The sequence below is a fragment of the Ixodes scapularis genome, unplaced genomic scaffold (assembly GCF_016920785.2).
Source record: "Ixodes scapularis isolate PalLabHiFi unplaced genomic scaffold, ASM1692078v2 PGA_scaffold2__306_contigs__length_199485367, whole genome shotgun sequence".
In the NCBI taxonomy this organism is placed as follows: Eukaryota; Metazoa; Arthropoda; class Arachnida; order Ixodida; family Ixodidae; genus Ixodes; species Ixodes scapularis.
In genome coordinates this window covers 181,925,173-181,950,199 of record NW_024609857.1, presented here as the reverse complement: position 1 = coordinate 181,950,199, position 25,027 = coordinate 181,925,173, and the positions used below count along the sequence as shown (strand labels likewise).

Sequence of the window (25,027 nt, the reverse complement as noted above, 5' to 3'; positions counted from 1 at the left end):
TAAAGTTCTCTCTTGGTTTTCCCTGGTCCTAGTATTGGTCTAACCTAGTTTTGCGTCTAGAAATTGTATACAATGATGTCTTAATACCCCAGCTGTGACGTTTTGTCTTTGTAAAACAACTTTGCAACAGAAAACCTTTTTAGTATTTTGGTGTCCCCCCTAGTACTCCCATCTTTGTGGGGTTGGCAAGTCTAAGAATTATGGCAGTGTAGTGCACTAGGTATTAATAAAATGCTGCGGTACTTTGAGAAATTAGCAGCACAAAACAAAAGATAGACGAGTGAGACAGGATAGAGCACTACTGACAACTGATACTTAATGCAACACAAAGAGAAAGACAAAAAAGAAGCTAAGGATCTTACCAAAAAACATAGAATGGAGCCCCCACCCCCCCTCTCAAAGAAAAAATGTATGCTATACCTACTCGCCCAACTGTCAACATTACTATAGGTTAATCCCATTTTCATATTAAAAAAAATTGTATTTCCGCATTTCATCTTTGTGCCTTTGTTTCGTCTTCTTCTTTGCAAAGAGATGGTCTTGATGTTGTATTACTCCTGTTTTATTGCATATACTCAATTCTTGAGTTTCCTTGAAAGGATCTCGAGAAGCAGGCGCTTCTCCTCTACTTGCAAACGCCGTTCCTCTGCCTTGTCTTGTGCCTCCTCTTCGTGCTTTCGCTGCTCTAGCGCAAAGCGGTTCTGATCAAGGGCCATCTTCCTTTCGTCAAGGTTGAGCTGACGCTCTTTCAGTACTCTTTCACTTTGATCACGCCTCTCTAGAAATGCCACCACCTCGGACCGTGGCGTCTTTCCTGCAAAAAAAATGCCAAAAAGTCAAAACTAAAAAAAAAAGGAAGGAAAATTAGCTTTATTTTATAAATAAAAGGAATGTTACCTTAAATAGTTTGTGATGAGTATACAGTGCATGAGAGTAGTTTGTTTATGCGGCCTGCAAGTTTGTGACATCACAGACTGCAGGTTGCAAACTACTGTAAACGCAGTAATTTTCGTGGGATAAACTTTTTGCGAATCGGGCCAGTTTAAGAATAAAAATTATTTGCAGGCCAACATCTTTTTTCTTTGAAAAAGAACTGAAATTTTTATCACATATCTTAAAAAGAAAGCACAAATAATGATGTCACTTCTGAATTCGCTGCCCGGCTCTTTCATGAGGCATGAAGGCTGCTGTAGCATTGTGGCTGTTGCACTGCAAACATGTGCTCTCTCACTCGAGCTTTATTGCCCTGCCCGTACGGTCTTTCCCAAACGAATTTTGATGCATTACTACTCAAGGAAACAGGCACATCTGTTATACATGTCTCAGATCTGTTCAGCCGTACTGTGGGAGCAAGGAAAACTCTTTCCAAAAGTCCAAGTGTGGGCAACCAATACCTATACGGTTTAGACCAATGTCCAAATGCAAGTTCCTAAAACAGATGAAAGGACAGCGAACTTGTAAACAGCTTACTAGAACTGTCTCCCATTCCTACACAAAAAAGTCTGGTGATTTAGCAGCAGACTCCTTTCTAACACACGGCACCAGGATCAAGCAGACACTCAAGGAGAGCCAGTTAGCAGGGGTTATTGAGGTACTCACCGTTTGCAGCTGGCCGCCTCTTCCTGGGCGGTGACGCAGAGATGTTGGCGTCTCGGGGGGGCGGCGACGCAGCATAGGTCGTATCACGGCTGCCACATGCCCCATCATTTGCAGCATTGTCCACGGTGGCACCTCCGTCGGATGTAGTTGGTGGTGGTGGTGGTCTGAAATTCATGGTATTGCTATCACAGCTAGTTTGCTACAAAAATATGTAGTTGCAATTAGGAGCACAAAAAAATAAATCACAATTATCTGTTACTTTAGAAGACCCCCTAGACATAGACTCGTACATTCATTTTTCCACAGAGCTCACACAGAGCCAATTATTGTGACCTACTGGGGCAGCCTGGCAAATGACATCCAAGCAGCAGCTTTGGCCAAAAAGCAAGTGTGTACCATTGATTTGAGCATAGCATGCCACCTGACACGCCATGTTTAGTGTGAAGGCACAGAAATCATTTTCTTTAACTAGGACAGCTTCTGAGCTGTGATTTGCCGAGCCCTCTCACCAGATCTCAATTGATTTCAGTCGATCGCAATTTACAGTGCAGTATTCAACACCCAGTGCTACAAGGGGAGGGGCTTAGAGTGATAAACTGGTATCCCATTCACCAGGCAAAAGTGACCTCCACTTGGCTTCCGCCAAGTTGTACAATTTGTACCACTAGACACAGGACCGTACCAAATTGTGAGACTTTTACAGAAAACTGAGCTGAGATTTGTATTGCGATCGCTGTATAAAAACATGATAAACTATTTTTACAATACAGTTGGCCCCCAGAGATTTGTGCCTAGCTTTGATAAAAACTTCAAGTACAGCACCGTGGCTGACGGCACCTGGCAGAGGCATTGCGAAGCTGCCTGAGTTTTTGTTGCAAAAGCGCATTTTGGGCTTAAAGAAAAGAAATGTAACTTATCTTGTTGGTACTGTTATTAAAAATCAACAAGTAACTATTTGTGCATGGTACTTCATTAAAATCTAGATGTAAAACTGTAAGGTCACGTGGTCGTGTCTAGTGGTCAGAAATGTGCAACATGGATAGCGGCGGCCTATTGGGGGTCACTTTCAGCTGCGAGTATGTCGCTGTAAGGCCCTCTACCTTGTTCATTCAGTGGTACAGTGCTGGACCTATGAGCCAGAAGTACTTCAGTGAACACCGACCAGAGCTTGGGAAATCCTGCATGGGATGCTTCAAAAATTGTCACGCTTTGGGAGCTGGGCTATTGGAACCGGCTGATTTCACGTTATCAAAAGGGGCAGACGCAGGGGTTTTATTGGCATTCTAGATTTCAAAAAATGACCCGGCAGCACAGCTGATTGCAACCACGCCTTCGGTTGTCTGTATCAATATCAGAAGGCTGAGTTAAAATGTTTGTTGTATATCTATGAAATGTTTTTATTTATCCGAAAAAAAAAGTTATTTATATTTAGAGGTTTACACTAATTCACTCCAGGTTTCTGAGATGCTTCCTTAAAGCCAGATTAAACAGCGACAAGCATTGTCCATGGTGTTCACAAGCTGCTGCTACACCTGTTAGGTCGCTCACAATCTTTATATGAATGACATTTCCCACAGTTGTGTTCTCGTGAGCCACTCCTCATTTGCCCAGGGGAATGCTTCCATGCATATTATTCAAACATATCGGTTTCGTTCCTTGTGAACAGCTGATTTATTTAAGTCGACAAAAAGTCGCGGAATTAATTTTGTGCAGTAGTTTAGGCAGAGCAGGGGCTTTTTCAAACACCTCCCAAAAGGTTTCCTAGACCATTCTCCCCCACCTCCGCAGTAACAATCACCAATGGCTGTCATCCCGCTTTACTTTCATACCGCATTGAAAGGGCAAAGGCAGTGAAAGACTATCACTGGTGTTGTCTGAGAAACCAGTAAATATGGTATGGGGCCGGAATGGGTTTTCAATTGAGGCAATTCTGGCACTGAAATGCCGTTTCTAGTGATACGAAGTAAAGGTTTCGCAGAGTGCACATATGCTTTCCTCTTTCGTTTTCTCAGGAATTGCACAATGACTCGACCATTTAGCTGTGGCTATGGTGCCAGAGGATTGCAGTTTGAGCTCAAACTGTGAGCTGGGAGCACGGTCATGTGGTCCAAGTATAACTGTTTAGGGAGACATGATGTGTTCACATTTCAGTGTCGGGGTGAATGCATAATAGTAGCAGCTCAAGGTAGAACATAGTTATAGTGGCGCACGAAAAGGAAGGGGACAGAGAAGAGGAACACAAAGACGACGGACAAGTGCAGACGCAAAACTATGTATTGACGAAAGATTTTCAATCTATACTAACTTGCCCGACTGTCTACGTTACTGTAGCTCAACTTGTCCAACTGTCTACATTACTATAGCTACTATAGAACTGAACTGCTTGTGTGTGTGCTGTTCAATGATGAGGGCAAATTGCAATCTAACCTAACCTCCCCTTTCAGCTCCCCTTTGTTGAACCCATTCCAAGCGATGACAACGCTATCAAACATTTTTTACCAACACCCAAAAACCGTCATTGTAATCGTCCCTGCTGCAAATTCATGCCTAAAGCCAGGGTCACACTGGTTATACATCATACAAAATACTGTCTGCAGACATGTTCTAAAATGAGTCACTACCTGAATTGCTTGCCTCGTGGCAAACAAAGCACTGATGTTGCAGTGACTCGTTTTAGAACATGTTGGCAGTGAAACGCCGGCATTTTTTGTACGACACATAAGCAGTGTGATGCCGGCTTTACAAGGCAGAAAGGACGACTATTTTCTTGTGTCCACCCCTTCAATAACCAATTCGGTTGTTCGGCACTTCAAGACAATGCTTGAAGTGCCGAAGTTGGGATTTTCAGTGCTTTGGACGGCCTTCTGTTGTAGTGGCTGATAGGTCCGACGCTTGTACTACTGGTATGGAATGAAACGCGAATGGCGGAATGTGAGGGTGCAGATCTTACCAACATATGTTCGACCCTCGCTCGGCACAAACGAGCTTTCATGTTATACCGCCGCCGAGATGTATCTATATTCAAGGAGCCTTGTACAAGCAGGCCGATAAATTTATTCGTCCCCAAAATTGATACGCCTGGCATATCGCTGGTCAACAAATAGGGTCAACGAGCAATTTCTCACTTTTATGCACGAGTCTACAAATAGCTATGCAAGAAAGCTTGCACATTCCTTCTAAAATAAGTGAGCAGTCTCATTTGGGCAATTTCAGTATTTGAGACTCGTTTCTTCTTTTTGCTCACAGGCTATGGTTGTACAAGGAAACTAATTTAGTTTCTCGTCGATGAAGCATTACAACTTTGCAAGGACAGTGCTTGCCAGCTTTATCACCAGGGCCTCGGCGTGGTTCTGGTGACTCACGTCAATGAAGCCCTACAAGACTGCCTTGCGCGAACTGCCTCAGCTTTCAATCCAGACTTGCAGTACACCAGGGGCGATACAAATGTTTTGCAATAGTATTTCTGAAATACATTTCGTACCTGTATTTCGGTATCACAGTATATCTTTTTCATTAGAATTTGTTTTTCAGTATTCGCTACGTGTTTGGCACCAATGCAAGTGCAGGCACTACTACCCGAGCCAGTCGCAGATCATATCATCTACCTACTCGGTTTGCTTGAGGTGCAAGTGGGTGACAAGGCGAGGACGTAGGCCCCTTCAGTGAGGGAGCTTCCAGCATACTGCCAGCTATCCGCAGAAGCTTTGGATGCGTTGAGTGAGGGTCAAACATATTTTAGTAGGACCTACACCTTCGAACTCTGCGCCCCGTCATTAGTTTCAAAACGCCCTCTAGGTACCGCTGCATGTGTCGAAAGCCATGGCTCCGCCGTTTGCGTTCCATTCCGTGCCGCTAGTACTTTATTCTGCAAATGTGTTACATAAGGCATGTGCACACAAAGATCTCAATCATTTGGACCTTTTATCTTTACCATGACACCAGAAGATGGGACATCTACATTATCTGGCACCCTCTGGCATGTGTTGTTGTTTTGACAATAGCTCAGCTGGGTGCATATGGTTGATGCCCAGGCACAGTCTTTGCGCTTCCGAAGTTAGCTGCCATGCATGGAATGAAAGGCAAAAGAGACAAATTCCCAACACTTTTTCCCATGAAGAAATAAGCTCCAACCTTGCAAATAATTGTAATGAGTTGTAATTATATTCAATGTTTTGGGACTGATAATTCCAAAAGGAGATAAATTACATTTAATTTGTCAGCCTACTCAATTACAAGTAGGAGTACCTACCCCTGCATGGTTGACTCGCCACCGGACTCGCACATCTGCGACAGCAGGATGCGGGCTGGTGACTGTCTCTCCTGAAACGAGTACAAGAAACATTAATTCATACGCATTACTTGTAATATCAGGTACCAATAATTCTGGGGAATCCCTTAGGTGGAGTGAATTTAGTGAAATAGTCAATGCGCAGTTCCATCAAACTGGAGAGCTACTCGTGCTTTCCAGGCAACCGGTGAGCCTTTGAAAAAGTCCGCCTGGTTCGGGGATAGAAAGTGGGACCTTTTCAGGACTACTGGAGTGCTCTACCAACTGTGCTAACTGAGCATTAAGTGTCGGTAGAGCAAACGGATGTTATCAATGGCTAACCCGCTGTCAGTGTAAATGTGAAGATTCAGAGGAAATCTCCTAGGTAGAGTGGATTTATGAAAATAATCTCCATTCAGAGGGCGCAAGCTCCACTTTATTTAGATGGAACTATACACCGACTATTTTCATTCTTCTATTAAACGACGAAGGTGCCTGGGCATAACACATATTTATGGCAAACTTTCCATGGTGAATCTGGTCCCATTCAACTGGGATGGCCCGGGACAGGGTCATGTGGCTACAAGCATGAATGTTGTTGGCAAATGGCTGTCTTAAAATCCTGTGCATGTTTCTTTAGAAGTGCAACAGTTGATTATGATCCCCCCCCCCCCCCCATTTCCTTAAAAATTTAAATACATTCAAATCCTGCAATTCAATCGCCGCTCAAGCAAAATTGAGATCCTTTGTGGCAAGTTTGTAGCGGACAAGCGATAACCATAGGAATGTCTTCCATGCCAAGACGCGTACCAGTGATGCAACGCTGCGTGACACATGCAATGGCGCTTTCCAGACACGGATCACGAGACTGGCTGGGATCACAGTGGTAGCAAAATGAATTTTTGACAACTCATTTTTTTTTTTTTAAATTGGCAAACGGGTTTTTGTCACCACAAATTGGTGACCCGGACATGATCCCAGCCACTCTCGCCGTTCGGGCAGGTCTCGTGATCCGTGTCTGGAACGCGTCACTGCGTGTGTCACGCGGCATTGCATCACTGGCACGCGTCTTGGCATGGCAGACATTCCTATGGTTATCGCTTGTCCACTACAAGGGCTCCTCCCCTAAGGCCGCTGACGTCGGCTGAGGCAGTCGTCACGCCTGCAGGTGAAGTCGTTGACGACTGCCTTAGCCGACAACAATTGTGAAGACCCTAGTCGACGACTGGATATCGCATTTCGGCGTTCCGTCATCTATATTTACCGATCAAGGCCCACGTTCGAATCGAGGCTGCTTCAGAAGCTCATGGTACTCGTGGGAACATCTCGCATTCGTACCACAGCTAACCATCCCGCTGCTAACACCCTGGTGGAAAGGTTCCATCGAACATTAAAGGCCGCGCTAAAAGCATGCAACGACCCTAACAACTGGGCCAGACTGCTTCCGATCGTCCTACTAGGCCTGCGAACCACCCTCAAGACAGACATTGAATGCGCTGCCGCAGACCTAGTCTATGAACAGACGCTTTGCCTCCCAGGTGAAATGATTGCCACTTCACTTATCTCTACCGTGCCCGATCCTCTCAGCTATGTCACACAGCTTCGAGAAGTGATGCGGAACCTTCGTGCCACACCAACAAGACACCACGACTGCCACCCGACGTATGTGTGTGACGAGTTAGCCTCAGCCACACATGCTTTTGTACATCGAGACGCAGCTAGTCAAGAAACCGCTCGACCAACCCTACGACGGTCCCTTCAAGGTGCTGGACAGACGAGAGTTCTTTCTGCTAGACTTAAACGGGCGGCGAGAGACACCATCTCCATCGACCGCCTTAAACCTGCCCACCTTGAGCCAACAGATGTTTCAAGCGTCCAGCCTTTATCTTGGCCCTCCTCTGCCCTAACACTCGGCAACACTTCTAAAACCCGCCCAGTGCCAGAAAAATCGCTCAGTCTCTTGAACAAAACATCTCCCAAGAGACTCCTCTAGGGGGGGGGGGGGGGGGGGGCCTTGTAGCAAACAAGCGATAACCATAGGAATGTCTACCATGCCAAAGCGCGTGGCAGTGATGCAACGCCGTGACACACGCAGGGGCGCGTTCCAGACACAGATCATGAGACCTGCCCGAATGGCGAAACTGGCCGGGATCACGGCGGAGGCGAAATGGATTTTTAGCAGCTCTTTTTTTTTTTGTTAATAGTGGTGATAAAGATTTGTTTGTTTTTAAACCGGCAAACGTATTTCTGTAGCCACAAGTTCATGGCAGACCTTTCGGAAACACTGAAAATATTTTGTCACAAAATTTGTCAAAATTTTCTAGTCGGTTGGAACCCAAACATCCAGAGATTGTCAAATCATCGCCGAGAATCGAGCACACCAGAAAAACTGCTGCCTTACACAGAAGTGGCTACACAACTGTATGCTGCTACAATATCCGTTACTATCGAAACTGGAAGTGCTGGCTATCGACCCCATTGTCCCAGAGTTCTGTGTCGCTAACTTTTGCTCTACATGACCCTAGATATGGTGCCCTGAAATACACAGCCGCCAATGCACCTTACTGATATTCAGTAAAAGGCATTGGTGACAGTGTATGTAAAAAGATTTCCAGTCTGTCAAAACCATCGGAAGCGGGCAGCAGAGCCACTGCTTTTAACTCCTCTGCTTGACAATTCGTGGGACACCATCCGCATCAATCTCTTCACATTGGAAGGAAGGACCTACATAGTAATAATGTGGTAATTTCAGGTAGTTTCACTACATGGCAATGATAGACTACTGCTCCAGATTCTTTGAGTTGGAGCAGCTAAAAGGGATAACGACAAAGGACATCGCTTGTGTCCTGGAACCACTCTTCGCATACTTTGGAGTACCAAGAACGAGCCGCAGAAACGACGGTCCACAGGTTGCTTCCGCAGATTTCAAACAATTTGTACAATGATGGGCAGCAAACCACGTGACTTCAAGCCCGTACTACGCTCAGAGTAACGGCAAGGCGAAGCATGCTGTCCGGACAGCGAAACTGCTCCTGAAGAAGTCTACATACCTAAACCTGGCGCTCTTTTCGTACAGAGCAACACCAGTGGTCGAATGATTCTCACGCAGCGAGCTGCTAATGAGCCATCACCTGAACATGATGGTGGCATCCACTTCCAAGGTGCTCACACCAGAATGGGACGACAGCAATTTCAGACAGAAGAATGAGACGTATTGAGCACAGATTAAATGCACCTACAATGTTTGTCGCAGGATGTGCAGCCTTGAATGTCTACCTCAAAAAAAGGCATTGTGCATTCTGACTGGTGCGGCATCCCATGAAACTGACACGCAGGCTGCGACTGAACCAAGGTCTTGCATAACAGACATCAACAGGACTGACTCGAAGCACAGTAAAACATGTGCAGCCGGCAGCAATCACAAGAAGTACATGCTTGCATAGACCGATTAAATCTGTAGTCCGTAGCCACAATAGTTTCCCACTTATTCCGAGGAGAGGGGGTGTCATCGGATATACATACTCCTCACAGATGTCACAGTTGGTGCTTATGGGACGGATATGTTAGCGCCATTACCAGGTACTGACATGGTTTCGGTTTCGGAATCGGCGCCGGTAACTTTGGCCGCTGCTGCGCTGGCTACGTCGCTACGGCATTTGCGGCACACAGAGTGCACATTTTTTTCTTTCGGTGTAGGGTCGCAGTCGCTGTGGTACAGTCATGACGATGTGCACGATGTTCGGCTGTCGAAGCAGAGGCAAGTCCTCTGCACTGCAGAGTAACACACAGCCATATGTACGGCTGCACCATTTGCCAAAGGTGACAACGCGACAGTGTAAGCGTACAAAACTGCTGTCCGAGAAACACCGAAGGCCCCGGCTTCCTCGCACACATCGGAAGGACCTTAAAAACCTGGACAATGTCCATGTCGGCGATCGTCACTTCATTACCGGTAAGAAATACGTTGCTCAACTGTACGTTGATTGCTGGATGCATCCAGCAATCCACGTACAGTTGAGCAACGTATTTCTTACCGGTAATGAAGTGACGATCGCCGACATGGACATTGTCCAGGTTTTTAAGGTCCTTCCGATGTGTGCGAGGAAGCCGGGGCCTTCGGTGTTTCTCGGACAGCAGCTTTGTACGCTTACACTGTCGCGTTGTCACCTTTGGCAAATGGTGCAGCCCTACATATGGCTGTGTGTTACTCTGCAGTGCAGAGTAACACACAGCTTCTGTTCACACCCTGTGCGCATTGCCATAGCGGCCGAGGCTGTGTTTGATGTCTGGCAGTGTCACGCTGCAGGGATTTGCTTTTACCTTTCTCATAGCATTTCTGTAATAGTATAGTGTTTGTAGCACACTTGTGTTGATGGTGTTGCGGCAGCGGCGCCAGGTTTACTCAGCTAAAATGTTGTGAATTCTAATGCGGCAGGTATGGGCGCCACTCTTTAACATGCTTGTTTTATTGCCTGCCAACTCGCCTCGCTCAGCACGACAATACGTTTCCATGGGCGGCACATCGCTGCCAGGGTCTTCACCCGTCCACTCGTCAAATAGATATGGGCGTCCAGGCCCTGAAGGCCTTTATCTGTTGCAGCGACACATAGTTTGTCAACAAAAACAGGTAGGTATTTATGTCCACATGCGTCGTGGCTGGCAGCACGTCCGCATCTGGAGTGCTGTCCTTGCCGACACGTAGCGTGTACGGATCGATGCCGTCACACATCTCCTCTTCAGGCTCGCACTCAGCCTGTGTGGGGCTCACAAGCTCTTCGAAATAGCAAGAACAGAACTCATGGTGAATGGCTTTCGTCATCGCGCTGTACGGGTGGTACAAATTCCGTAGCGAAGTCGCAATCTAGCAGCGCACATGCGGCAGCGGCAACGTCCGTGTCTGCTTCACAGTACCTGGAAATGGCGGCCAGCAGGCAGGAGTAAAGGAAGTGACGTCACGTGAGAACTATGTATAGGAGGACTGGCCATTAAGCGCAGCGCCACGCCGCAGCAAGCAACAGCTGTGGTGCGATAGGCCTAGGAGAACGCGGATATAACAAAATAACTACCGGTATACTGGCCCTAAAGATATCTTCCTGCCCGTTATCAATTAGCCTCAAATAGATTAAGGGCAGACAACATCTCAAAACGTCGGTACACTGTGGTGGTGATTGTTCTTACCCATCGCTTTCCTGAAAGGTAGAATTAGTAGAAAGTTTCTACTGCTTTGAACATATGCCACCAGCAGTGAACCCAGTCAGGTTTGAGATGACATCTAGTTTGTGTTGCTATTGCTAATATGCATTTTTTGGTTCAATATATGACAGAAACTATACAAAAGGCATGCAGTCATCCTGTAAGAGTTTAATTTCCACTATCTCGGTAGATGGAAGGGCCCCAAAAGCAAAATTTGTTGTTAAAGCCTTATATATGCACTGACATTTCAGCGGAACGAGATTCAGCTTTAAGATTCAGTATTCGACTATATAGCGTCATGAATAAGACTCACCATTCTCGTCCACCTGGCGATCAGCTGCTGCTGCAAGATGTTTTTCATATGAAGCAGAGGTGGCAACGTCTCTCATCACGTGCATTGCGCGCACTTGCGCAGCCGCACTCAACCGCGGACTGGCGGCCTGCGTTCCCTCCGTGCCCGTGGTACCCCTAGGACTTGTGGCGGCCTGCCTTGGCAGCACTTTCGGCAGGTGCCCGAATTCTCTGGCCAAATCGGAAATCTCCTGAAGCAAATTTTCTTTTTTCGCGTATTGCTCCTCGGTCCCCGACCTAGGTTTCGAGGAAATCAAAAGAAGAGTAAATGGCTGTTCGAAATTCCTTCCGAGTTCGAAACAAAAAAAAAAAAAAAAAAAGGAATTAAAACTAACTTGCGCAGATTCGTGCGGTCTTGACGGCGAAACTGGGCTACCAAGAGATCGCATCGATCCCGGACGGCGCGGACGGTAAACGCGTTGTCGGCTGCTTCATTTAGTTTTCTTGTAACCGCGCCCCAACGCGCCCAGTCAGCAAAGGGATTGATGCCCTTAACTGCACTGAGAAGTAGGAGGTCATCTTCGATAGAAAACCGCCTCCTTGAAGCGGGCAGCGGCGGAGAGAGGTTGTCTACGTCGTCCATCTTGTCCAACTTCAGGCAACTTTATGGTGGCTAGAAGCAACGTCTCGCGCGGTCTCGGCGACTCTCGCGAAGTCTCGCCTTTCGCTATTTCGTGAGCTCGTAGCAAAGCCCTTCGCAACTCCGCAAAAACCGCGCTAGGTACGCGCATGCGCAGTAGCATAATCCTTTGAGATAACGGGATAGCGGGATAGCGGGAACGGTCTACTACAATTCCCTAATCTGGAAGAGTACGCGTAGAAGAACGGTCAATCGCTGCCAACAAATTGGCTGCAGTGCACTTACCATAATAAGAGCGGACTTGAAAGATGTAATCCGTGACATTTGTCGAAACGGTCGAAGCAGGACAACCACACAAACACAAACGAGAGGGAACGGCTTCTTGGAAGTTTCAACGCGATATGGCACACAAGCTGTCATTTGCCGAACCCAACCAAACCGCAAGAATTCCTAACTTTGAAGAATCACTTGTTGCCGATATAGGTGTAGGAATTTGCGAACACTGATAGCTTTGGTGCACATCCAATACGTTGTCGAGAGACATCCTAATAAGACCGCAGGGTTAGGCGACAGACCGAAGCTGGGAGGATCAGCGAAGTTCGAACTGCAACTGACAACAAGCAGACAAAGCATAGAGTAATATACACAAGGTAAAGAGCGGACACTGCCATAGGCCCCAGCGGCCCAGATAGACCAGTGACAGCTAGCGCTACTAGCGGGCGGTATTAAGTGTAATGTGATTCCGTTTCCGGTCAAGTTAGTTTCGGTTTCGGTTTGGGCGTTTCTGCTTCGGTTCTCTGGTACCCTTCTCTCTCTCTTTCCTCCCCGCCTCGCTCGGCTCTCGGGAGCTCCTTTGTTAGTTTTTTTTTTATTTTTTTTTAATACTGACGCACTTTTGCTTAATTTTTTACGATAGAGCCCGTGCAAAATGTGTCAAGCAATATTTCAACTTACTTCACAAAGCAGAGGTAAATATATTTCTTGTTCTTTTTCTATTGTAAAGCATTGAAGTTACACAATCGCCGCATTGACTCCTGGCTGGTGGAGCATTTTGGGGTCAACAACAGTAAATGGTTCGAACACATTTTATTGGACCACATTCATGTATACATGATTTACTTCAGAAGCTCTGTATGTTTTATACGAAAGAGATCGATACTCACAAAAATAAATGAATATGAAGGACTTCGGCATATCGTACACTTCGTAATAGATTTTAGCGGAGCCAAGTTAACAAAACCTTTCCACGGACAACATGCTGTATGATACATTCACTTTCACGCCGACTCGGGTACGGGAAGTAAATGCAAAAATAAATAAGGCATCGCTATCATTACCAATCATAAGAGTATAATAACAGTGCGAAGCACACACCGGATAGTACAAATTCCCGATTTTCGGCAAATATAAAAAAAAACACCAATTTGCATAGCCTCAAACTCACTGCGGGCGAGCCATTACCAAACAATGAGAACTCTTTTCGAAATCTGACAAGATTCAACGTCCCTAAACATTCCCCGAAATTGTTGAGAAATGAAATATGGCTTCAGAAAAAAGTGGCTGAAGAACTATGGACAGTGGATACAAAAGTGGATACATTTTCTTTCAAATATTTTTAGCCTCCATACACTATTTTCTATCGAAATTTTGTAGAAAGTGGACAAATATTTTTGTTAGGGAGCCACGATGCACATTCGCTGGAAAAAGGGGAAACAAATATTTGGAGAGCAAGCTGAACCGCCCACTTAATAAGCACTTTTTGTTTTTGGTTTGGCAACCGCCTCTGTTAATACACTATTAACAGTTAAACCTGTCTCGTTCTTACTAGCAACTGAAAAGTGCAACCGAACTTTGTTCAAATTTCAATTAAGCAATCAAACATGTCAACACAAGCGTATTCTGCAAAACAATTTTAAAAACCCTTTGTGGTACTCTTCTGGGCAAAGGCTATAACCACCCAGACCTCAAAGTGTGCTATACAAGGCGGCACACACTCCTCGAACTTGTGTCACACTCTCTATTATGGGAAGAAAGTGATTTTCTAGCTGCTGAATGAAATGAAAGGCAGCTTGTGATGGTACTACTAAGTTCCCGAAGAATTTTCCAGGCACGTGGTATGCTTTAGGAACAAGACAGCACTGGTGAGGCCTGGTCAAGTTATTAGACTCATCCGATAGCAGCTGTGAACAGCCACAGCTGTAAGTTGTCTGTTCAAGCAAAAGCATGATCAAATAGCCCCAAACGTAATAAAAAAGTGGACGAGTCATCAATTATGTTAGACCTGATGTCTGATGTCAGCTCAGAAATATCCTCTAGTGGCGGGAAGTTATCAATTGGAAGACATTCCATAATGTCTGAAATTAAACTTTCATGGTGCGAATATATTTGCAACTGCTTTAGGAGGTCAGCCTTGTCATCCTCTACGTTTTCATTGTCCGACAGTTTGAACAGTTTCTTTATCCGGAGGTGTTTTAGTCCTGAGGTGAACTGATGCACATTTGGGTTTGTGTTGCAGCCCAGCATTTGTCGTATATAGCTCCAAAAACGTTCTCAAGTGTGTCTTGCTGCAGGCGTCGTGTAAGTAATAACTTAAAGTCATGGCTGCTTAAAAGCTCATCCCAGAGCGTGAGGACACTTTTTAGAGCGCAGCTCTTAGGGGCCCGTTTCCGGCTTGAGCGGCGTCGGCGTCGCCGTCGCCGTCGGCGTAACCGCGCGGTGCATCATGGGAAATGTCCCATAATGCACTGCGCGAGCCCCCCACCGGGGCACGTAACCTCGCGGGGGGCACGTGACTCCCCCGAGGTCACGTGACCCCCTTGACGTCACGTGACCCCCTCCTCGAGGTCACGTGACCCCCCGAGGACGTCATCGTCACTGATGGCGTCACCGGCATCCATATCGTCATCGTCATCATCACTGATGACGTCACCGGCATCCACATCGTCATCGTCATCATCACTGATGACGTCACCAGCATCCACATCGTCATCGTCATCATCACTGATGACGTCACCGGCATCCGCATCGCCATCATCACTGATGACGTCATCAGTGACGTCACTGATGTCGTCACCGGCATCCGCATCGTCATCATCACTGATGACGTCATCAGCGACGTCACTGATGACGTCACCAACGTTCGCATCGTCATCGTCATCATCACTGGTGAAGTCATCAGTGACGTCACTAATGACGTCATCGGTACCCACATCGTCATCGTCACTGATGACGTCATCAGTGACGTCAGTGATGACATCATCGTCATTGGGGGTCACGTCAAGGTCACGTGACCCCCCAAGGTCACGTGACCCCCCAAGGTCACGTGACCCCCCCTGGTTAGTTTAACCCCCCCCCCAATGCCCTTCCCTCCTCCTCCTCAAGAGCTGCGCTCTAATTCGGCGTTACAGGGAGTTGTAAGCGGCTTTCACTTTATTTTTATAGTAACTTGCCACCCAATGATGGCTTATGGCTGCCTCCTACTTTGGAACTGCCATGCTGAAATCCATCCGAATTACTGGTAGAGAAAATCAAGTATTTCAGATTCTCCCTTCACAATGGCATGACGCAACTTCTGCCCTGTCTTCTTGAATTTTTTTAGCTATTCAGACAATAAAAAAGTATGCACATCCTATCACAGAAATAGGCTGCAGCCATGACTGCCTCAGGAAGATCCTTGGCATAAACAACGGATATGATTGCAAGAAAGAGTGAGGCACTTAGTACCTGTGAGGCACAATTTTCTTCCATGTTACAGAAAGGTTCTTAAAAAAATGTGTCTCTCAGTACGTTTCGGAGCCAATTGCAAGCTCATCTCATGGATAGAACAATAAAGTTCAACAATAGAAGACCACTCAATGACCTCATTTCCAATGCAAAGTTTGTGGGCTTCCAGACATTGTTATGGTTCGGCTGTTGTCGTCATTGCAGCGATTGGATACCGGACACTACCCGAATGTTTCTCGAGCTATTGATTATCACGAGCCCAAATCGACTGCCCACGCCATGCTCGGGTCCAATCTATGAGCCGTATTCAAATATCGTCACTGGTCGGTACTGCTACCGCCCAGCTACGTCATCAGGTTTTTCGAAGGAGAGATTGAATGAAAACACTCGGTTTTGTCCTCGAAATTACAGCGCAACAAAGGAGTTTCTTGGTCAGTGGCGTTGCGTGCGAGTATCCTTGAGTCCCACTAGTGCAAGTAAGCTCGTGTAAAGTGAAAAACATTCCAATTGAATATCATTGCACCGCCCCTTTAAGCTCCCGAATGAGAGAAATGAGGAGACCGCGTTAAACAGAAGACGTTGTTGAAGTGTGCACAACAGTGTATGCAAGGGGCTAAACGCACCTCCGGGAAATTTCAGACAGCGTAACAACCAAGGCTCCATCTGCAATGTTAGAGGTTCGTTCAACACCGTCATCTGTGAACTCATGGACAATGTCGTGTGCACGGTCGTAAGTTATATTCTTTTTTTAAAACAATCTCATCGAAAATCAACATGCACACACGTTCAAGTGCAACCAGACAGCCCGACGCGAGAAGCTCGAACCGATGGGCTCCACGAATTCACGCCGAGCATGCGAGCACACGGGTGGTCATGCGTCACCTTGATTGATGCAAAGTCGACAGAACATGACGCAGCAGAAAGCACAGATGGACGGCACGCACGGCCCAGACGAACGACGCAGGGACGAGCAGAGGAGACGGCGTGCAGGCAGGCAGGCCGTGGCAGGCGCCATTCATCACGTGGTTTTTGTGACGTATTCAATTTAAACTATTTCGTCGTTTTATGTTCTTTAAACAATTTTAAAGCATTGCCATTTAAAAAATAAATACTTTCCACAGAAAGAGTTTTAATTAATTTTAACCAAATTGCAGAAAAGCGCCACGTAGCGGAGGGTATTAAACCAATACCACCTAGAACACAAAGCCTGCACGTTTCCTCCTCTAAACGTCATCACTAGTAGATCCCCTCAGCGCCCCCTAGCTAGCCCGGATGAGCAACATCGTCTGCTACATCGTCTGCTCCATTGACTGCTTCAGTGGTTTGTGTAGCAGATAATGAAACAGAGGCTCATGTCGAGTGTCTTTTGCTATAGCATACGATGAAGTTAGACGTTCACGTGGAGCGTCAAATGCATGAGTGAAATTGCCTTACTGCTGCGCGAAGGGCTGAAAAGCCCTTCATTGAACGCGTGACGCTTACACTGGAAGCCATTTTCGAAGGCGCTGTTTATACCCCGGGTAGCTGCTTCGAAACGCTCTACCGCAGAACGAGCGCCCGCGCTTGAAATGCGCGTCTAAAAGCCAGGAACGCGTGCTAGCTCGCGCTCCTGGCCGAGGGAGCGTTCGCGTGCATGTCGCAAATGCACTGGAAGCTCGCTATCAGCTGGCGCTCAGCAGTCACGCACTCAGCTGCGGCCGCAAGTGAATGCGACGTAGTTGCGACGCGGCCCCTACTCTCGTCAAGCTTCGGGGTGTTTGCCGCTTGGGGCGGGTAGGGGATCTACTAACGAAACGTCATGCGCAGGCCTTGTCTTCTAGGTGGTATTGATTAAACGCACTATCTGGGCCGCGAATCGGCTCCTGTGTCCTCTCTTTACGTTTACTATATTACTCTATGGACAAAGAAAAAAGCGGCTGCCAGGCGCGCCCTTCCGGATCTCGATGCTTATCAGCGTGAAGCTCACGCGCTGCTGCGGGTCACGTGACAGAGGCGACAAGAGAGGAGGGAGGGGGCGCGGTGAAGGCGCAGATCACCGGGACACCCCCGACCCTCTCCCCAGGCATTCCTGTGAGACGTGTTTTTGTCGCATCGGAAAGTAGGCGCGCGCGCGCGCATTTCAGCACGCTCGAACACTGGAAATGGCAGCGGCCAAAAGCTCGGCTTGCGCCCGAGCGAAGAAAGCATTCAGCGGGAGCTCGTAGTTTGACTGCTGCAACGGCGGGCGTGCTCTCGCAATGCTCGATCTTCGTGCAGCCGCGTGTTCGCGCGCTACCTTCGCTGCGTCTTGAATTGAAGTGAAACGGAGTCTTCGGTCACTAAACTCGTGGAACAAAACATTCTTTTTCTGACGTAGCGGAGGAGTGTCCAAAAGAACGCCGCAAAGTTTCCTCCCCCCTGCGCGCGCTCAACTTCGTAACTTTTGACGAATAATCTCCCGCGATCCCTAGGCGATGCACGAGAGTACGAAACAGCGCGGGGAGTCGAGCGTTCACGCCGCTCACTGTGCGTTGTCTTTCTGCTCTGTAGCAGCTTTGGGCCGAAATTCGAAATTAGATCCCGTCATGCCTCGCTCAGACGAGGAGCGAGAGCAGAAGACGGAAGTTCGTCTGCTACGATGAGGCATTCGCACAGCGGAACCGAAAGAAAAAGATTTTCTGCTCGAAATCGCGTCCCGCGGGCCGCAAACTCAAACCCGAGGTTGAATTGTAAGCGTCTGATATTTCACGAAGGGAGGAATCGACGACCCGTGCTTTATTTGCCAAATTTGAGTCGCTATGTCGCCGGACAGACGCTGAAACCTACAAGTGTGTAATGAAAGGCTCAGGACAAACACAGAGGCCGCGAGATCTCACATCATTCCTGTGCGGGTGAAAAGGTGAACATCTGTCGACAAAGCTCCCACAGCAGAAACCTGTGACGCATTCACTCAGCGTCCGAGAAAGCTAAACAGCTATCTTGCCCCGTCGTATTTTGTATGAGAAAGCTCTCGTTCTCAACACCCTCACCAGAAAAATAAAAAGTCTTACGACACGTATTGCTAGATATTACAGCGAACTAGATTGAAGCCGCATCCTTTCAGTGGTTCACTTATAATGCCATGCTTAAAACGAAGCAAGCTCTTGCGCGTACAGTGCCATCAATTGTCTCAAGTGTCTGCTGTTTTGTAGTCAGCTGGTTTCGGAAACTTACGCCGTCTGTATATATCTCTGACAGCCAATTTGCTTAATTGGTAGTCGTCGCAAATATAAGCTACACGTTGCAGCAACCACCGTTTATAGATAAACGATGGCAGCGACTGGGCACTCTCGCTTTCCCACCCATCACGTCGAACAAAAAGGCGAAAGTTTCGGTTTGAGGTCAATACATTTCTACAACATCTATGGCGACAGCATCAGTCTGCACTCGGTGCATTCGGCACGTTTGTTCGGGGCCGGTTCTCCGTGCGGCACTCCGCGGGTGCAATGCATTAGAACTCTCACAGTGCAAGTCTGGATTGCGTATCGGGAGCCCGTCACTGGCATCGCCGGTGGCCATTGCTTGACAACAGGCAAAACAGGCCACTCTAAGGAAGAAACACGCAAAAGCAGGAAGCTTGTACGCGGTACTCGAGGGCGAGTATTTTATGACGTACTGCGATCATTATATTGAATGCTTCAAGATCAAATAGACATTCGTCAAACGTTAAAACATCGATTCAAAAAAAAAAAAATCGGCCGGAGCACTATTCACTTTATCGACATCGCTTGCTTCGGTTGCTAAATAAATGACACGTTCAGCGACTGAACGGCACGCTCCGAGTTTCAGTTTGTCAAGGAAGCCCTCACAGCAGTTCAAAGAAAAAGCTTTCACCAGAAGTACTATGTACAAGCAGTTAAAACGATGCGAATGTCCCCAGTAAAGGCCTTCTAACTTATCGTTTGCTGAGCTCTGAGGACTCCGAGATCACGCATCACTCCACAATAACTCTTGGTAACTCTTGTCTCATTAAACACATCACAGTTAACGCCCAACAAAGTCGCCCTCGACCCTCAACCACACAACATTTATGTTAAAAAGATTGGTATTCTAACGCGCCTAATATTCTTGCCCACAATATTAATTCTTATTTGCGGAAAACACGATAGGAAGTTTCATGGTCGAGAACAACCTACTAACGTAATAAAATTGAGTTTTCCGTTTCTCCTATAGCATGCATTGGCTCGTGTCAAGCGATGACTGCCGGTGTTGCCGCTCGACCCCAGCAATACAGGACTTTATCCGCAATCCAGCCCACTGAGAGATCAGTGGTGCCAGTGCTATTAGACATAAATCGATTATTTGCATCGGTACGCCCTTACCTGCCGGATGTCGGGACGACGCGCAAAACCGTACATCCGGCCAATATTGGAGCCGGTTTTCGGCCGAAATTGCCTCGACACTGGCCAAGTAGCGACGTGCTGTTTCGTTGACTCGTTCGCGTAATTTATTTGTTCAGTCATTTTATTGGGTCCCTGGGCACTGTGTACACCCCAAAAAAGACGTGTACTGTGGTATTTACACCTTCACGAGAAGGAGTATTGTCGTTTTTTTATCTTTATAGCAAGGTTTAATGCATTATCACACGTATTAAGAAACGTGTTTAAAAAATCACATATTTTTAAGGTTGTTAGGTTTACACATTTTTATAAGGTATATCGCTACTTATTTGGGCGTTAGTTATGGGACACCTCACCTACATGTATGAAAGTGTGAAAATTTTTAATTTGTATATATTTTGAACTGAAGAAAATCTCCGTCATGTGATTACATCGCGAGCCGATGAAATGATCTGCCGATGACACGTCGTTCGATGAACTGATTTGACCACCAATGAGTGACGACTACCAGTAGGATTTCGGGGAAATAATTCTGCCGGCTGCCGGGAGACTCGACCCTAACCAAGAATTACCCCGGTTCTTGTTTGTTTTCTAACATTCGGAATTGTATACCAGCTTAGTAGTATTTCTTCGGATATTACAGGAAAAAACGATGGCAGCCGCAAAAACTCTCAGAGCCGGGCTCACAGTCAAGTGGGAGATTGACAGGTTCTCGTCAGTCGCCACCATGGCTTGAAAGCTACCGGTTCCGAAGAACCGGAGTGCGCGGAGAACTTGTTGTTCTGCGGTCACGGGAGACGCGATTGTCCACTGCCTCGAAGTCCGGGCGCCGAACGAAGCTCGTCGCAGAGTCAACGCACAACGGCTTTCGATAGCCGGTACTCTCGCCGAAAGTCGTCGTCGGGGAGCTGAAAGGCTTAGCGACGCCGAGGGTGGCGGAAGATAAGCTCGGCCGCAGTGTACGGCACCGCAATGTTAACAAAGTTTAACTTCGCCTCGATCCGAAGCGAAGATTTTGAGGTCAAACCACGGCTCTCGCAGAGTTCGGAAACGTCACTTTGACGTCAGCGACAACTTTGACAAACGAGGTTTCTAATCACTTTTTTTTTTACACAAACTTTGGAGGGATTTGGAGCGTCAACAGGTCGCCTAGAGACAATCTGCAGTGCATTAATTTTAGCTTGGCGTAGGGATGTTGGGACAAATGGGCGCTACGTCATCAGCGAAGCCGTTCAATCAGCGGGCTCCTCGCGCCCCCCACGCGCTGCTCGCGCGTCCCGATGAACTTTGCTACATTCTGCCGCTCTCAAAGAAATTAGCGTACTAATGATTGACACCTCGCTCGGCGCGACGTCAGCGTCGCGAGAGTCCAATTAGCGCGTTCTGCAAACTTCGGGCACAAAGTTGTGCTCGACGAGTTCAGCGACCTAGAACTACATTCTTTCACGCGGTCGCGTCTTCTGCGAGAAAGATTCGAGCTGAATAAGTATATTGAGGCAACAAAGATGGACAAAGATTCAAAGTTCTGTCAAAAATATCGGCTCACCGACGTCGCGCGTTTACGCAAACAAAAATGTGTTAGTTTTGGTTGCAGTATAAGCGAACATCAGCTTTATCAAAATATAAATATAATTACTCGCATTACGCGGACGATCTGAAATCGATGAACAGGCGCTGCCAGCCTTCCGGAAAAATTGGCTGCCATGGCTGAGGCAGCCGTGGCAGCCAATACCGCCTGTATTGGACACCCGTCTGCGCAACATGGTCACCGATTTTAGCAAACGTGTGACAACTTTGCCCAAACGAGCCGCCCATTAGCCCAGACGAGCGACCCGTTTGCCAAAGGAGTGTTCTGTTTGTCCAAATAGGTGAACGTTATGGCTCATAAGGGGGACCCCTTTTAGCCACACGGGTGACCCCTTTGACAAACTGGTGACCGGTATGGTTAAACTGTTACCGGTATGGACCCGTTTATTTTCATATAGGCGCCAAATGGTTTTTTTCAGTAGGGTCATTATTCTCTGCCGGAAACTTCAAAAGAAGATAAAAATAATACTGGCCTAATATAATGTAGACGTTTATTTCATAACGTGACGTTTATTACTATATCCGGTGAGAATGTTGCGAAATTTCATTTAGAGGCACAATATTTAGTTCAGCGCTTCGGAAAAATTTAAAAAGAGCATGCGGCGACAGCAGTTCAGTAGAACGTACAAAGCAGTAGCCCTGCGCAGTTTTATTTTGTACTGAAAAGCCCTTGACATGAGTAAACAGGCCTTGCGAGCTTGGTCGCGATGAGTTGATTTTCCCTGGTAAAATATATCTTTGTAAACGTAATTATTTTATTGGTCATTAATTTTTACTAGTAGTTGCGATCATCCCGTGTTATGTTCTGTGTAAGAACGGAGTCGCTGACATTTTTTTAATTTCTTCATCTAAGTACAATTTCATTCAGTATTCCGTGAAAACTAGAAATCTCCGAACGTTTATATCTGCGACGCGAGCAGTCAAAAATTGCTTTTTAAGAATCTATATATATATATTGAAATCTTTGCTACTGTCAGACTTCAAAAACAATGAATTGTATATTTCTTTTAAGTAAGAGAAAATTTAAAAAAAAGCCAGAATTGCACTCTATGAACGAAAAGTCACCATATAATTAGTAAAGCTGGGCATGGTCCAAGGAAAAGTAAATAATCTCATTGCGACTGGCTGGCGTCATCAATATGTTCTTTTCGTTCCGATATTCGGAACAGGCAATTCGAACGCACCGAAGTCTTGATCTTGAAAATCGTGCGTGCCACCTAGGTACAGAAAAGAAAATACCATAATGAGGGACGACATCCCATATCAAAATAAAAAAAAAATAGATCAATATTTAGATGTGAAGGTTCCCACCACTCCACGCAAGTTGCTTTGACAAGTGCCTTGAGAATAAAAGCAACGTGCTATTAGGCCATAAACAGGAACTAAACATGCCGGTTTTCGAAGAAAACTAGCCGTAGCAAATCGATGGCTGGAGGAATATCTAGACATGTGCGTGCAACACTGTTATCTGACATGACAGCTCTATCGAGATGCGCCGAGGTTTTGTTAATGTCAATCGGGAGCTTTAAACCTCAAAATAATTATGTTGTGTAAATACAAGAATGTCAATGTGAAGACATTTAATCTAGATGACATATTCAATAAAGGTAACGAACGAAATTGTGGCAGGGCTGGGCAGTGTCGCGATAGAGTTTTAGCGATGCTATCGTGCTTTTGTATCTCTGTATCGAGATACATTTGGGAAATGTATTTGTATCCCAGTAGGGAAATACATTCACGATGTATCACTTGTTTCGTGATTCTCTGTTAGGCTTGGATATAATCTTACAATTGTTGAGAAAAATAAGCTGACGGATTTTCTTATTTAGGGGGCGATTCTTCAGATGGGTCAGAATCCCGGTTGCAGCTGTTATAAAGTAAACAGTTTCCAAAGATGAGGAAAAAAGGAAACACAAACAAACAATAGAGCAAACGAAGTGTTTCGAGACAATCAAGGAAAGTAAGACTTGTTGGGCTAATTGGTTCGTCGTACTGAGTATACTTGTATGCACAAGCACAAAGGACAAACACGAAGGAGTAGACAAGGACAACCACATGGTCTTGTCCACTCCTTTGTGTTCGTCCTCTGTGTTTGAGCATACAAGTGTACTCGAATTCAAGGATAGGTCACTTAAATATAGCAGAATAAGTTTCTCCCGGAAAGCCCTCCACACTCTTTACTTTAGCTGAGTAAACGATGGGAAGAATGCCCTTCCGATATCCCTGTATAATTTTTAGTCTCTTGACAATGAAACCGTAAATCTAACTGAGATTATGTCTGGAAACCTGACATGCATATTGCAGACAAAGAAATCATTTTTGAAAATTGACATCCAGATATCATCCAGATAAATTTTCAGTTCCATAAACTCGATTGCGAAGGGTTATACTGGAAGTTTAGTAGGGTTGTGATAATGAAAGTGCCAAACATGAACAGTAAAGGACTTGCGGCGGCGCTTCTTTTCCTCTTATGTTTCACCTGGTTAAATGCTGACTAGTGTGAGTGGCACTGAGTTCAGACAAGCTCAGCTCCGTTTTACAATCTCCATGGCCTGAAGGACACAGACATACTTAAGACGACAGTATGAAGCAGATTCTCCCGGAAAGCCACATATCATTTCGGGAAGACTCAGGCTTATTTTGTCAACCATGCCAAGCAGTCGTCTTCCTCCAGTACCTACGTGTGTCGCTAAAACAACAAAGTTTTTTTTTTCTTTAGCACTTCGGATGGTAGCTGCGGATATATGTTGGGCTTTGTAGCTATAAAAAATTTGAGGTAAGTGAAGACGGATAAATTGACCTGAAGAGACGAATAAACCCCTGTCATTTGCATTCGCCGCAAAATTTACTCCTCCGCCTCTAGGACCATTCGAAGAAGAAATTAGATCTAAGTATTTCTTTTTTATTCCGGGATACTTCTTGGCCGGTTTTGGCAGAAGTATGTCAGGGATATGATTGTGAACAAGATACAAATGTATCCCAGAATAAGTATTGTTTCAGAGTTCCTATACCGGAATAGGTTTTAGAGTATCCCTGCCCAGCCCTGAATTATAAACATCGTTTTGCCGATTCCACATATATTTTTGAAAACATACATCAATGAAACATTGAAAATGCTCCAACGCCTTTTATTATACAGTGAATATTTTCTAAATAATAATTAAAAATCAACCATCTGGGCAAAGAGCGCCAGTAATGTTAATCCCTACGCCCTTTCCAAGCTACACAAGCGATGGTGGCTGCCACAACGACGTTTTTTGCCCTTTCAATTACGGCTTCGAGCCTAGTACAGGGGTGAAAATTCCGGCCTCAGAGCGCCCATATCTCAATTTTATTTACTATTTCACAGCACGCTTAAACTGCATTAAG

At 46.2% G+C, this 25,027-nt stretch overlaps 2 protein-coding genes across 2 annotated transcripts; both read right to left on the bottom strand.

Moving 5' to 3' along the window:
• Positions 1-551: 551 nt before the first annotated feature.
• LOC120850259 lies at positions 552-1,774 on the bottom strand. Its single transcript, XM_040222710.1, has 2 exons — positions 1,600-1,774; positions 552-814 (listed from the first exon to the last, which is right to left on the bottom strand). The coding sequence occupies exons 1-2, from the start codon at positions 1,772-1,774 to the stop codon at positions 576-578; spliced, it is 414 nt and encodes a 137-aa protein (XP_040078644.1). The 3' UTR covers positions 552-575.
• A 9,574-nt stretch (positions 1,775-11,348) lies between these two features.
• Positions 11,349-11,993, bottom strand: LOC120850258. Its single transcript, XM_040222709.1, has 2 exons — positions 11,746-11,993; positions 11,349-11,647 (listed from the first exon to the last, which is right to left on the bottom strand). The coding sequence occupies exons 1-2, from the start codon at positions 11,991-11,993 to the stop codon at positions 11,356-11,358; spliced, it is 540 nt and encodes a 179-aa protein (XP_040078643.1). The 3' UTR covers positions 11,349-11,355.
• Between the last annotated feature and the right edge of the window lie 13,034 nt (positions 11,994-25,027).

Coding starts and splice junctions, on each gene's coding strand:
- LOC120850258 (XM_040222709.1), bottom strand. CDS start 11,993: ATGGACGACGTAGACAACCTCTCTCCGCCGCTGCCCGCTTCAAGGAGG. Junction 11,648..11,745: donor GACCGCACGAATCTGCGCAA/GTTAGTTTTAAT, acceptor CTCGAAACCTAG/GTCGGGGACCGAGGAGCAAT.
- LOC120850259 (XM_040222710.1), bottom strand. CDS start 1,774: ATGAATTTCAGACCACCACCACCACCAACTACATCCGACGGAGGTGCC. Junction 815..1,599: donor GAGGCGGCCAGCTGCAAACG/GTGAGTACCTCA, acceptor TTTTTTTTGCAG/GAAAGACGCCACGGTCCGAG.